Source organism: Bos mutus, chromosome 14, assembly GCF_027580195.1.
Source record: "Bos mutus isolate GX-2022 chromosome 14, NWIPB_WYAK_1.1, whole genome shotgun sequence".
Taxonomy (NCBI): Eukaryota; Metazoa; Chordata; class Mammalia; order Artiodactyla; family Bovidae; genus Bos; species Bos mutus.
Genome location: NC_091630.1, coordinates 74426511 through 74441285, shown reverse-complemented (window position 1 = coordinate 74441285; position 14775 = coordinate 74426511). Strand labels below are relative to the sequence as shown.

General features: G+C 44.9%; 1 protein-coding gene across 7 annotated transcripts in view; it reads left to right on the top strand.

Moving 5' to 3' along the window:
* The window catches only part of KHDRBS3 (KH RNA binding domain containing, signal transduction associated 3), a 152342-nt gene that overhangs the window by 128116 nt on the left and 9451 nt on the right, over nt 1-14775 (top strand). For all 7 annotated transcript variants that reach the window (XM_070382732.1, XM_070382728.1, XM_070382725.1 and 4 more), the window contains one exon: nt 13357-13415. In XM_070382732.1, the coding sequence (XP_070238833.1) occupies nt 13357-13415 (59 nt within the window). The remainder of the gene's footprint in view (nt 1-13356; nt 13416-14775) is intronic.

Sequence of the window (14775 nt, the reverse complement as noted above, 5' to 3'; positions counted from 1 at the left end):
TAAAATGAGACACATGGTTTTGTTAAACAGACTGGAGGGCTCTGAAACCACTCAGACCTTGATTTGAATCCACTTTGTCACTTCCTCAGCTGTAGGTTTATGGCCAAGCTACTTCTTCAAGTCTTCATTTTTCATTTGTAAAATGATGGTAAGAATATTTGACTTGTGAGATTGTGATTAAATGAGATAGCAAAAGCAGTATACAGAGCAGAAGTTTAGTAAACTTGCAAAGATGACATGTACTAGGAGCTGTTCTCAGCACTTTTCAGCCTTATAAGTAGTTTATTACTGTTACCCCATTTCATAGATGAGGAAATTCAGGCCCAGAGATTATAGAACTTCCCTGTGGTTGTTTCAGAGTGAGTGCTAGGCTGGCACTGAGCCCTCCGCTGCACTGTCTCTGGGTGACTTGTCCTCATCAGTTTAGTTGTCTGATCTAGAAGCTTGTGCAGCCTTTTCCTGAGGAGAACTGCAGTCAATGAAATCTCAACAAAGAAACAAAATCATCTATCCCATTTTGATTCCCCATTTGTGAAACAAAAACTTATGGACAGCCTCATGTAATTTAGCTAGTCTAGAGTCCTAAGATGTTTGGAAGCATAGGCTTGAGGTCACAGCTTGAAGTTGCTTGTGAAGAATGATTTACAGTAGAGAACGTCAGTGCGTGAATTTTTCAGAATCTAGTCAAACCTCATTTACTGGGCTTACAGCTTTAGAAGCAGAAGTAATTCACACACCATGCGGGTGTGATTAAATGAGATAGCATTTTTTCCCTTTTATTTGACATCATGAAGGGATGTGTTCTGGAATTATGAGTGTCCGTCGGATCCTTCCAAGTGTTTGTAACCTTTGACTCAGTGTTTACACAGTAAGTGCCTAAACTTAGTGTATAGCAAGTGGTGGCTCAGATGGTAAAGAATATGTCTGCAATGCAGGAGACTCAGGTTCGATCCTTGGGTCAGGAAGATTCCCCTGGGTAGGGAATGCCAGCCCACTCCAGTATTCTTGCCTGGCTAATTACATGGACAGAGGAGCCTGGTGGGCTACAGTCCCTGGGGTCACAAGAGTTGGATAGGTCTAACATTTAACACAATGTAACACTTAACACAATGTAACACTTAACACAGTGTAAATATATTTAACTATTTAAAAAGAATAAGCAGTTTCTGGCAAAGTTCAGGGAAAGAAATACATTTTAGCTATAGGAAAAAAGGTATGCATGTCAACTTGGCCAAAGTAATGTAGGTAAACCAGCACCTCAGTTGAGGCAGAATCGAGATTTGTTTAGTGGGAGTGAAGGGGAGGAGTCTGTCACAGCTCTGCAGCTCTCTGACAGTGAAGCTGGGGTCACGTCACGCCCCTGTGCTTCAGCTTGCTCATCTGCATGACGGACGTGATGGTTGCAGTGACCACCTCTGAGGCTGTTGTCATGTCAAATGAGTTGATACACGGAAAGCACCTGGCGCTTTGTGAATGGTCTCACTAGCTATTATTAAAATTCTATAATTTTTAATCTAAAAGCCATAGGGCTAAGTGTCTACAACTCTTTGGGGTGGGGGGCATCTATTTGTGGTTCTCCAGGACAGTGATTGCCCATTGGATTATGTGAAGTTTATGATCAAGGAAAATGTGATTACCAAGGGGGATGGAAAGCATGTATGGCAAATTGAAAAACAAGGGGATTTGAAGGGGGATGTATGCAGCCTTGGCAGTTTGTAATCCTACCAAGTATGGTTAGTGCCAGCAATTAATTTTTAAATAGTATAGTTTGAAGGATTAATACAGGACTTTCCCATCTATTAGCAGCCATTGCATTAAGAGGACCTCTCTTGATCTGGCCCTGATTTTTCTCTAACCTCATGTCAAGTCACCCACTCACCCAATCTAACCTTGTATTGAATTTTTCAGTCATGATTCATTTATAATTTGCTCAGTCACAGATGAAATAGATCTCAAAGCATACATTATGTGAATAAACTTAATTTTGTCAAATTCTTCATGGCTCCTTCAGTAATTTTCTTTACTTACAGTGTTTAAAGACATTGTGGTTATTTGGCATGTTTCTATAAAAATTGCCTGTCGTGTTTTTAGACTTTTCCGCAATGGTGCAAACAGGATAATTTCCTTTTCTTTACATTTTAGTCTTTGCCAGATGGGTTGCCTCAGAGCAGAGGTTCCTTGACTGAGTTGTTACTTCATCTAGCAGGCTTTCTTGATAAACTCTCTGCCTCTGACATCCCCTTTTGCATTCACAGAGTACTCAGCCAGCCTTGTGTGTTTCTGGAATATGGCATGCTTGCCTCTGGTCACCACTCATACCTGCTGGATTTGAGAATCTCTCTCCTGTTTATACAGAGAGGCCCTTGGTGGCAGAAACCCTTTTCTATTTGTCCTTTAATCCGCAGTACCTAGTGTAGTACCAACCAGGAAAGGGACCTCTATGGGTTTTTCATTTCAGTTGGTAACATTTAAGAATTCCACATCTGTTCTACAAGTACCTTTATTGGAAACACGGTAAGAAGTCTGGTACCTCTGAATGTCTAATGTGGAACTGCAGGTAGCCTTCCCTCAACTTGGGCTAAATGGAAGAGTCCTTTATACAGCCTTTAAAAAAAAAAAGGAGATTCCCAAGCCAATCTCTCGTTTCTTATTTTTAATCTGAGTTTTGAGATAGCACAGCTATCTGAAACTTTTAAAATACAGCTAATTTTTATGAGCAGCCGAGGCTGAAAACTGCTTTTCTTGTCTAGTGAGCACTATGAGAATAAGATATTATATGTTCAGAGCTTTTCAGAGTGCCTTGCAGATACTTGCTAAGTAAATATTTATTTCCTAAAGAAATAAATTACTAGCGTGTCTTTCATGCATTCATTCAGCAAACAACTAAAGAGTACCTACTCTGCCAGCAACTGTCCCAGGTGCTCGGTAAGCAGCAGTGAACAAAAAGGGGTAAGGAGGGTGCCCAGTAGAGTTCAGGTTCTAGTGGTGGTCACGTTTAGCTAGTGGCCTTCCTGTTTAGCTTCTTTGAGAAGACGATTTAAGACTTGAAGGAGGTAAAAGTTTGCCTAAGGATGTATCTGTGGGAACACAGTGATCTGTGCAAAAATCCTCAAATAAAAGAAGGAGTGTGTCTTATGTATTTGGAAATCCTTAAAGTTACAGTTTTCTTCCATTCATATTTAAATTTCAAGTTCTCCTAATAGAAAACTTGAGATTTCCCTTTGGAATAAGATATCTTTGAAGTTTGGAACAAAATGTTTTGCTTTTCAAGAATGTGTTGTAAGAACTTTTTCCTATTTAAAATTAATCCCAGTATGATTAAAGGAGCTTGCAGACTTAAAATTATGAAGTTACAGGAGAAGACTGTGGTCTGTACACCCTTATATCTTGACCTGTAACAACTTTGGTAGAAAATCAATACAGCGACCAACAGCCTGACAGAGGTAGAGAAATGTCCTTTATAAATGTAAATCTTACTTATCTCACTCTGTTTTTTCCCCTAAACATCCAGCATTCAATTATGAATAAAAATTATACAATAAGAAAATACAACCCGGAGTCAAGAGACAAAATAGTCAAGAGAAACAGAGAGCCCAGATATTACAATTGTCAGTCAGTGTCTTAAAATTGATACATTCCATATGCTAAATGATATTGTGTGAAAGGTGGACAGTATGTATGAACAGATAGGATAGGAATGTAGCCAATGAAAACTCTTAAAAAGAGCCAAATGGAAATGCTAGAATTGAAAATTACAATGTCAGGGATGAATAATTATTTCAGTGGGCTTATTAACAGATTGTACACTACAGAGGAAATAGTAAGAGAACTTGAAGACAACTTATAAAAAAGTATTCAAACATGAAAAGAGAAAGATGAAGAGTAGAAGGAACATTGGGTATGAAATCTGCAAGATGATGTAAAACAGGCTAATGTTATCAGAATTGCAGAATGAGATGAGAGAAAGTATGAGGTAGAAGAAGTACTTGAAGAAATAATGACAAACATTTCTAAAATTAACAAAAAATACCATCACACAGATCTGCAAAGTGCAGAGAAACCCTCAGCAGGATAAATATGAATATAAACACATCAAGGTGTAATGTATACCAGTTGCTAAAAAACAGAGAAAAGATTGAGAACAACTAAAGGAAAAGGACATAAATATAATCAGAATATATGATCTTTTACATCAGGTATTCTGAAGTTAGCATTATGTTTTTGAGGTTCATCCACATTATAGCTTTGATCAGTATTTCTTTCCTTTTTATTACTGAATGGTTTTCCATTTATGATTCTACCGTGTCTTGTTTATGCATTAACTGGGTGACAGATACGGGGTATGTTTTCACTCCTTGGCATTATGAATAATGCTGCATTGAACATTTATGTGCAGATCTTTGTGCGGACTTGTATTTTAGCTTCCTTTAGACATTTAGGAGTAGAATTGCTGGGTCAAATATTAATTATATGTTTAACTTTTTAAGAAACTGCCAAAGTGTTTTTCAAAGTACTTGTACATTAATTCCTACCAGTGGTGTATAAGGAGTCTTAAGCATAATTTTAACCAAAATGTTCAAGACCTCTGTACTGACAACTATTAATAAAATATTGCTTTACAGAAAGTAATGAAGAGCCCAATAGCACTTATCTTCCTTAAAGTTAGGAAATTGCAGAGAACTGTTCAAATAGATGGAAACTATTAGTTGTTATTGGTATTTTTGGTGGATTTGTTGTCATTAAAGGTACATTCCTCACTCTAGCAAATAAGCAGAAATAGCTTGTGTAACATCAGTAAGACTCTAGGAAAAATACTGCTCATTCAGAAGGAACCTCTACCTCAATAGTACTCATAACAGCTGTCCTTGAATAAGAGCTAAGTTTATGTATGTAACACATGATCTTCTTTGAACCTCACAGCAATCTTATGAAAGATTTATTTTAAAAACTATTTTATAGATAAAATTGAGTTAACGTTGCCCAAGCTTACACCTTGGTGGCTCAGTGGTAAAGAATCTGCCTGTAATGGTAGGAGATGCAGGTTTGATCCCTGGGTCAGAAAGATCCCCTTGAGGAAGAAATGACAACCCACTCCAGTATTCTTGCCTGGGAAATGTCATAGACAGGGAAGCCTGGTGGTCTACAGTCCAGGGGATCACAAAGAATCGGACACAACTGAGCACACACAAGCTTACACACACAGTAAACGCTGGAGCCTAGATTCTGATAATGTGTGTGACTGCACAGCCCTGTTCTTAAGTGTTAATTCTGTACTGTCTTCCAAAATGATGATGTTAAGACAGGAAGCCTGCTGATAAGTGACTGTGAGTGTGTAAGGCAGGTTTAGCCTGGTGTACACATGGAGCACCAGCATCAGTGCGTGTCTCTGTGAAACTCACTCCCTGAGTGTCCTGAGGCCTCCGTGCAGGCGTGCCTCGAGTGTGTGGGAGGAGGAGAGAGGCACAGTGAGCTGAAGAGACGCTCATGAACAAAACTCTTATCTTTTTACTCTTTTGTTTTTCTTGGAATATAATCAGAATTCATCGTTTCTAAAAGATTACGTAGAACCATCTGCAGTCTTTTAAGAAACTTTTGATAGGAGTAGCGTAGACTGCTGCAGATGGAGAAGAGTACTGACCGTGCTGTTGAAATAAGCATGAGCGGATATCCTTGCAGCAGAGAAAAATAGAGACACGTGGTGCCCCTCACGTCAGGATGCTTGCACCGTATTGTAGGACTGGGATAAGCTCTGGATCAACCCCACATTCCACCGAATCAGGTTTATTCTCTCACATAAGAATGGATGTTAGCAGCTTCCGACCCCTGGGACCGCTCTGTGGAGTCTCTGAGCAGCCAGGTGCTCCTTTGTTTGCCGCATCCTCCTCGCCCTTGCCCTGTGCCCTTACGCTCAGCTTGCTCTCAGGGCAGCGGTCATAGTCCAGCTGCCAGGCTGGGCTTCAGGCAGGGAGAAAGAAGAGGAGGAAGGCCCTGCAACCTGGGCAGGTCCGCCTGCTCTTAGGAAGTCCCTGGAAGCTTCACTCCCGGAAGTTCACTCCTGTCTCATCAGTATCCTCCCTGTAGAAGTGGTCGAGAAATGGAGATTAATGGCTGGGTGCGTTACCACTAGCATCTCACCCTCAGTCTCAAAGGGCATCTTCTGCTAAGGAGGATGGGGAGAGTGCACACTGAATAGGCAACAGCTGCCCACTGGCTCTTCCCTTTTAACCTGAGTGTTAGTTTTTTTTATTTTTATTTTTTTGATTTGTTTTCCTTTTCCTGAAATGTTATGTACCTATAGCGAAGGGCATAAATTCACACCTGTCAAAAGCGTCCAGTTGAGTGACTGTTTTTCAGTGTACACACCATGTAAGCAGGAGATGGATTCCAGCACCCAGGCAAGATGTTTTCCAGCTGCTGCTTTTCAACTGTGGGTGTCTTAGGTCATCATCTCTTTCTGGCTCCCTGAACGGCGCTGTCTTTTGAAAAAGTGCCCAAACATACTTCCACTGTGCTGTGAGTGTGGTGACTGGTCGTCCGATTAGATGGTGGAGAGAGGCCCCTGGGAGCCAGGGGAACTAGACTTGCACCCTGCCCCCCTGCCCGCACGGTGGCCACACGGCTTTAGAGCAGTGCTCCGTGTCTGAGTCACCACTGTGCTGTCACCAGGGCAAAACTGCATGCTGCTGTTCTCCTTTCTGTCTGGCTCTTCTCGTAAGTGTCGGTTTAGACCTTCCTCCTTCCAGGAGGCACTCCCAGGTACCCCAGGACTGGGCCAGGTGCCCCACCCTGAGTTCCATCAGAACTCTGGGCTTCTGGGAATCACAGTCCTCCACCGGCCTAGTTACAGTTGTCTGCCTTGCGCGCTAGACCAGACGTGTTTTATCACAAAGTCCGGAACTTGTTCACTGTTGCATCCTGGTGCCCAGCACATGATAGGTGTTCCAGAAATATCTGTGGAACAGATGCTGGGAACAGGTGACATCTGAGCTTCAGAAATTCCTACCAAGAGCACCTTTCTCAAGAGAGAACGTAACAAGTGAGAGTCTCTCTCTTACATGGTGGGAAAATGTTGTTTTTAACCTAAATTTATAAAATAGAGATCCAGATTGCGAGTTTGTTTTAAATATGAGAGAAAATCCGTGCAGAATGCATGGCTCCTGATCGGTGTTTGATAATGTATGATGGGTGCTGTTTGATAGTATCTATCATTAGTGTTAGATCTTGTTTGCATGTCTCTGCCCAGTAGCCTGTACCCGATCCTAGTAGTTGACGTGTGTGTGCGCGTGTGCATGCGTGCATGTACTCTGTCACTCAGTAGTGTCTGACTTTGCGACCCCATGGACTGTAGCTCTGCCAGGCTTCTCTGTCCATGGAATTCTCCAGGCAAGGACACTGGAGTGGGTTGCCATTTCCTCCTCCAGGGGATCTTCCCGACCCAGGGATCAAAACCGTGTCTTTTGCATCTCTTGTGTTGGCAGGTGGGTTCTTTACTGCTCTGCCACCTGGGAAGCCATAGTAGTTGACATAGGTCCTTAAAATTAGGTTTACCAGTAACCCCCGAGGCGTGTGCTTCCTTCCTTCCTGCCCTGTGTGATCTGCCTTCCTGAGCCGTCTGTCACAGGAGGAGGTGCTCTCGAGCTCTGTGGGAAGCAGAGCCAGAGAGAAAGGATTCTGAGAGTCTCGTGAGAGATGAAGGTTAACATGGAACTTTCTGTCAGGCCTGTTCGAGGGTGTTACTGTGACAGGTTAGTCAGACTGTATTACTGGAAGTCTTTCAAAGTGGAGAGGGAATCATTCTCTGAGATCATTAAGACAATTTAGCCTGAAGCCCAGAGGATGGACCACGTGATTTCTCAAGGCCCACTTCTTGCCTTTGATCGGTCAAGTACCAGTAAGTTCCTGCACTTTACAGTGAGGTCAGATTGAGAAGTTTTTCACACTAGAGGTGGAGGATTGCTGTAAGTGGCAAACCTTTTGTTTCTGATTCTCTGACAGACCTACATTAACATTCAAAATCTTTTTGTTTGACAAAGTAATTGTTTCATCTGAAATGAGGCTTGGCAAACTTCGTTACAACAATACGGTTAAGGCTGATCACTGCTCTTTATTTGGTTTAGAGGAAGTGTCCAGCCAGTGAGAAGGGCTTTGTGTGTGAGCTCACTGCATCGTGGCCCCGCTGTCGCCCTGTCAGAGGACACCGCTGGGGCCCTCACCCTGAGCGGCAAATGCCATCCATTCATTCCTGCCAGTGCTCCTGTTGAGCACCTCTTGTGTTTCAGACACTGGTAGAAGCTACCCCTCAAAAAGATGATGCTTCCTGTTGAAGATCACACCACTTCCCAATGGAAAAACAGGTTCAGAACTAAGTGCAGCCTTACTCCACAGCCTGAGCTCTCTGTCTGCTTGCATGTGTCCCTGGAGAGATCACGTGGCGTCTCTGGATTTTGAGTACCTTTCATACTACGAGGACGGCAGACTTATGTCTCCTGTTCAGACCACTCCCCCAGCCTCTTGATTTCTCTTTCCAGCTGCTCTGGGAGGTCCGAGAGGCCTATGCAACCTAGCCTGTCCCAGGCCAAACTCCTGACGGCTCCCTGCCCAGAGCTCCTTCTGCTTCCACTTCCCCATCTCAGGTGATGGCAAACTTCATTATGGGGACGTTTCTCCCTGGAGCCATCTTACTCAGGATAAAAACAAGAAACCAAGCCTCTCCGTGGTCTGCATGACCCCCCTCTGCCTTCTGGGTCTCTCTGCTCTCGCTATACTGCCCTCCTGTTTCGTTGGACCAGAGTGCACCTCTGTGGGACCCAGGCTGCATCCCCTCAGGGGGCGTCCACTCTGTGTGACTAGCTGTGTCACATCTCCTGCCCTGTCACACAGCAGACCTGCGAACTGACCACCAAATCCAGCAGGTTAAAGTTCATTGGTCCCCTTGCCAAGGGATGAAAATGTAACAACAGTAGTGGGACGATTGCAATGTGCTGCAAAGGAGGGTCAGCATGTTACTAGAGGACGGGAGTGAAACTGGAGAGGGGAAGCCATGGTCAGGGGATGGAGTACATGAAACTGACGCAAGGCGGGGTAGAGGGGTTATTGATATGACAGGAACTAAGATGTGACCTGGGAGCTGATGGCCAAAGGAGAATAGAGGCAAGATCAGTGGACAAGAGTGGTCCAGGGAGTCAGCAGACCAACGTATTTGAAGGATTATCTGCCTGCGTACAGAAAACAGCAAGACTTAGGACAGAGATGCCATTGAGAGATTGAAAGCTGGGTGTTTGTGCAGAGGAGTGGAGTGTAATGGGCTACAGGTGGCAATGTGGGGGCAGTTGGTGAAGAGAATACTCACCTTCCTGTTGTCCCAGGGGCACATGGGCCATGGGGGATAAGGGAGAGGAGAGGGCCACTGAGGGAGAGGTGGCATTAGAGGAGAATTGAGTTTCATTGAGCAAGAAGGCAAGGGAGCGTCTAAAGAGGAGGTGGAGGATGCGCGATGAGCCATGACGTCCGGAGGGCACAGAGAGAATTGGGACGGAGATGGGGACAGACGGGGATGGGCGGAGCTCTACAAGTGCTGGAGATAAAGAGTAACTAGTGATCTAGAGTTCCCTGAGCTGCAAGGACCAGCCAAGGGCCTGATGAGATGAGTCCCAGCGACTTTTTGGTCAAAATTCGTGTAGAGGCTTGACGAGATAGACACCAGATAGATTCATGTCAGGAGTTCCTTCTTAGTCCCATTCATGGAGACAGGGTGGTCTGGGAGCTCGCTTTTGTCCTCCTTTTGAACGCCTGTCTGTGCCCTGGGGCACGTGGGCTTGGTCCCAGTGCTGCCATTTGCTCTGTGACCCCTGTGTTTACTCCCAGTGCTGGGCCTGTTTCTTGACTCTGGTTGATGGGTCGAGAACCTCCAGGAAAGCCAGGAATTACGCTGAGCCTTTGGACTTCCTTCTACCCCTGGTGCAGGGTAGGACATGGAGGACAGAGCAGGCCTGGGAGGCGGCCCTGGTGCCGGGAGAGGAGCTTGCTCTGGACCGCCTGAGGGAGGGACTTCTATTGACACCTTCTGATGGAGAAAAGGCATAGTCAACCTACCGTGTTTTCTTGCTTCTTATTAATGCTGTAAGTTGTATTCATAAATGAAGAAATTTTTAGAGTCTTCCCCCTTTGCCTTATGTTGGGTTTTTAGTTTATCCTTGGGAAATAGGACACGTCTTGGGTTAATAGACATTGGAGGTGCACGAAATGAAATGCCGCAAAAGCAATTCAGATGGAACTGACAGGTACGAGAATGGGGCTCAGCTGCTCCCAGCTTCTTGGCTTGATGACAGTCTTGAAATAAATAATCAGAAACTGAGTGAAATGATAAAATATGTCAGTTTAAAGTTTCCAGTTGTCAAAACTAAGATTGTCTTATCACCAAACCATCGCCTGACCAAATTATGTTTCCTTTTATCCTTCTGTTCATTGGGAAACATTCTTCACCCTGTTTTTTTTTTTTTTTTTTTATGCTGATCTGTGTGAGAGCACTTCCAGGTGGATTTCCAGTCCACCCCGATGCTCATTAATGCTCACTTCATTTAATCAAGGGGACTTTGTTTAGTCAGAAGGCAGTTGTTTTTTTCCTGGTTATTGGTCTCAGTACCTGTCACTGACAGTTCCAAGTTAAACAGTGGACCTGTCTCAGTAAAGGGAATTCTATTCAGTTTTATGAAGAGGTCACTCTCATTGTTTTCTGTGCAGCAAAGATGAGATATTAAAGAACATTACAACTTTGTCTAAGGAGCCATTATATTGTAACTTCTGACATTTGGAAAGAAGACTGAGGTTCACTCAGTCTTCTTTAATTTAGTGCCGAGTTTCTAAGAAACAGTAGCCGATTTATTTTCAACAAAATGAGAAATTATGTTGACTGCTGTGTCCAGATGCTGTACGTGAGGCACTGAGAACGTTAGGGCTTCCCAGGGTCTGGGGGGCATCTAGCGTGGTGAGATTTGGCAGGCAGAGGGGCACTCGGACTCAGCAGGCAGGTGGACAACTGCCCCAAGACTGTCCGTGCTGGGAGGCCTGGGTTTAGACTCAGGAGTCTTGACCCGTGTTGGACAGTGGCATTTTATCAAAAGTATCTCTTCTGAATGTCTGTCTACAAGGTGAGGAAAGTGTTCTTCTTTAATAGCATTCTTATATTTAAAACTGTTGAACTTTAAGAGGTAGGGAGGCCATATATTTTTGTTGTTGCTTGTTTTTGCTAGACTTTTTCCTTCTTGAATATGCATGTCTCTCTGTTCCTCACTCAGCTAGCCCCTCTTCTCTTCTTGCCGTAAATGTACGTATACCAGGATGGAAAACTAGGGCTCCAAGGGAGAGGAGGCACTGGAGAGCAGAGAGTACTGAGGCGGTTGCAGTTCACCATGGCCCACTGGCAGCGGGGTTCCTGCAGACCCCTGAGACAGCATGCGGTCCCTTGGGACACGTGCAGGTGGACAGAGGGCTCGGGTTGTGAAGGAAAGGCACACTTAGTCTTGCACCTATTCTTCCATTTGCAAGTAGTGTGACCTTGGACAGGCAGTGTAACCTTTTTGAGTTGCAGCTTCTACAAGTGGCATTTGGGCTAACGACTGGGTAGGAGGTGCTTGGGAGCAAAGGACAAGAGGAACCGTTCTGGCAGAGGAGGGCAGAGGCGAAGACCTGTCCCCATAGGCATGACACAAGCCCGTAGCTCCCACCCCCATCCCCTCTCACAGGGCTCGCCATCCTGTGCTGTCTTAGAAGGCTGATGGTTAGTCTCCAGTGAAGTTCACCTGGGCTTGTGAAACGAAACATAGGAGAACCAGGTGTGGACTTAACTGGATGTGTCCCCTTTCTGCTGTCTGTGTGATGTTAGGCTGGCCCCCCAGCTGTTCTGCTCTACAGCATCCTTACCTGTAAAATGGGCATGACAGCTCTGTCACGTCCAGGGGAGGCAACGGCTGCTTGGGGGTCTTGGGGCTGGCACAGGTATTATTCACTCCGTGCTTCCTTGGCAGAGAAGGCAATGGCACCCCACTCCAGTATTCTTGCCTGGAAAATCCCATGGATGGAGGAACCTATTGGGCTGAAGTCCATGGGGTCACTGAGAGTCGGGCACGACTGAGCGACTTCACTTTCACTTCTCACTTTCATGCATTGGAGAAGGACATGGCAACCCACTCCAGTGTTCTTGCCTGGAGAATCCCAGAGACGGGGGAGCCTGGTGGGCTGCCGTCTATGGGGTCGCACAGAGTTGGACGAGACTTAGCAGCAGCTTCCTTGGGTGCTAAGCAGCTCAGCTGGATCGTTTTCCATTCTGATTAGAACTTCTTTGCTTGATTGCATCAAGTTGGAATAATGAGAGTGTTTATTCCAGGACAATCCAAGATAACAAATTCAGGGTGATTGTTTCCCTACAAAATTAAGAGGACTGGGAAAGGGGAAGCCAGGGAGAGTGGTAGAAGCCCTTCCTCAGACAGCCAGAGTAGTGTGAGAAACTGACTGTGTGGGCCATAGTCCCGTCATCCAGATTTCCCCAGAGTCGTTCCTGTAAAGGTTACACCTAGATCACACATGTTGTGTATGTGAGTGGCCTGTTTTGCATCATCTACAAAATGGCCTTGGTGACAGATCACTCCCTCCCTGGGTCTCAGGGACGTCATGCGTCAGAATACAGGACAGCTGCGCACGTGCCTCCGTCCCCACAGGCTTGGCCAGGGCGGGCGACTGGACCCAGGGGCCTTTCCCACCCACCACACACAGCCCCTGCTGAGCGGCCACCCCTGATGGTAATGGTGTGGTGCTAGAGGGTTAAACATGTCACCCCATAGCCGTGTTGCTTTATTGTAAAGCCCAGTGCCTGGGCCTTGCACAGCATCGAGGTGTCTGGTCTGTAGGGCTGTGCCTTCTGTGAACTCGGTGTTGGTAGGAAAGAAGCCGTGGCTGCGCTTCCTCCTGCACACACATCCCCCCCACCCCACCCTGATCCCTTGCACGATCCCAGCCTGGGTCCACTGCATACGCGTGCCCTCTCAGACCACGATTCCTCCCAGAAGAGACTGCGTACTCCTCAGGTGCTGTCAGCACTCTCCACACGGACAGGCTGATCGTGGTGGTTCAGTGTCAGACATGGTTGTTGTGAATTCAAGTCAGAGACCACAGGAGGGGCCAATGATAGTCCTAATAAGATCGCTCTTCTCCGTGGGAACCCTGTTCAGCTTTCAGCCCTGCTTTTAGTAGTTATCTTTAAGTTTTAGATACTTCATCAAGTATGATTTAAACTCACAGCCACATCAGTTTGTCCTAACTGTGTTTTTGTCTCTCTCTGCTTGTGTGTTTTGTTTCATGCAGCGGTGCTGATTACTATGATTATGGACATGGACTCAGTGAAGAAACGTATGATTCCTATGGTGAGTAAATGGCGGAGTGGAGCCATAAATAGAAAGGTCATAGAAATACCTTAAAGCACTTAACTGGGGAGACTCATACAGACAGAATTTTAGACCACTGCTGCCTCTCAGTTCATCTGTGCTTATCCAGCTATTTTCAGAAGCTCTCTAAGGTTTAAACTTAATATTTAAAGGGGACTAAAGACTTGCAGAAAATTGCAGGCATTGATTCTGAACTTAAGATTTTCTGTTTGGGTTGATTGCAATGTGCTGATTTTCTCACTTACTTGAATAGTTTGCCAAACTACAGACACTTGATAGAATGACTCTCTCTAAAGTGTCTTTGCTTCTTGAGAGTAAAGAAAAGTGAAGCAGTTGAGACTACAGCTCTCAACTGCTGTAGTGGTGATTCCACCACAGCCATCTTTATATTTTAATTTATTCCCAATCTCAGTTCCTCTAAAAACATTACAGTGGGAGTCATTCGTTACAGGCTACAGAAGCGCTGGGCCAGGGAGGAGATGGATGGCTGTCTCAGGCTTACAGAGAGACAGTGAAACCCCACTGAGTCCAGTGGGAGCTGCCCAAGGTGCTGGGGAATCCACATCCAGAGTCTCAATATGCAGAAGGACGACAGGTTTAATTAAAAGAATTGGCTGCAGCAACTTAATGATACTGAGAACCTCCTTTGCTGCCGGGCGCAGAGATCAGAGAACACGAAGCTTCAATCAGTTGCAAAGCTCTGATGAATGCCTCATGCCCAGTGCAAGTGAATCAGGATTCTCGTTAATGGATGTTATGACATTTCTCTGAACATAACTGAAAAACCATTTTCCAGTGTTCCTTTTGAAGTGCATTTTGTTATATCACCTGCCCCAAGCCTTGATGACCGCACCTTGGATTTTTTTTGTTGTTATTCGCAACAAACACTTAAGAGACATACCTTGGTTTGTTGAATGCTGTCTACTTAAATTGATGCAAGTTAGCTTGAGGGAATGATGTTGATTGCATGTTTGTATCAAAGAAGAGGTCATTTTAAGCAGTTTTCCTCACAGCTTTTTAAAATTGGTCTCCGTGGACACATGGCTTTTAAATCACTGTGTGCTGCAGCATAGATGTTAACTGTTTGTTGTCAAAGACCTTCAAGTGACTCACTGACAGCCCTGAGCTGGAGTGAACCAGGGTTCTCTGTAGGAAATCCATCGTTTCGTGTGGATTTAGTATGAGGATGAATGCAATTTGACGTTATGTCATGAGATTATTTCCTATCCAGGAAGTATTTTGGAAACAGAAATCTCCACCCAGTACAGCTTTCCTTCCTTCTTTACATGAAGGACCCGTGAAGAACAAAGCCACATTTCCCAAACTGCCCATTGCCATT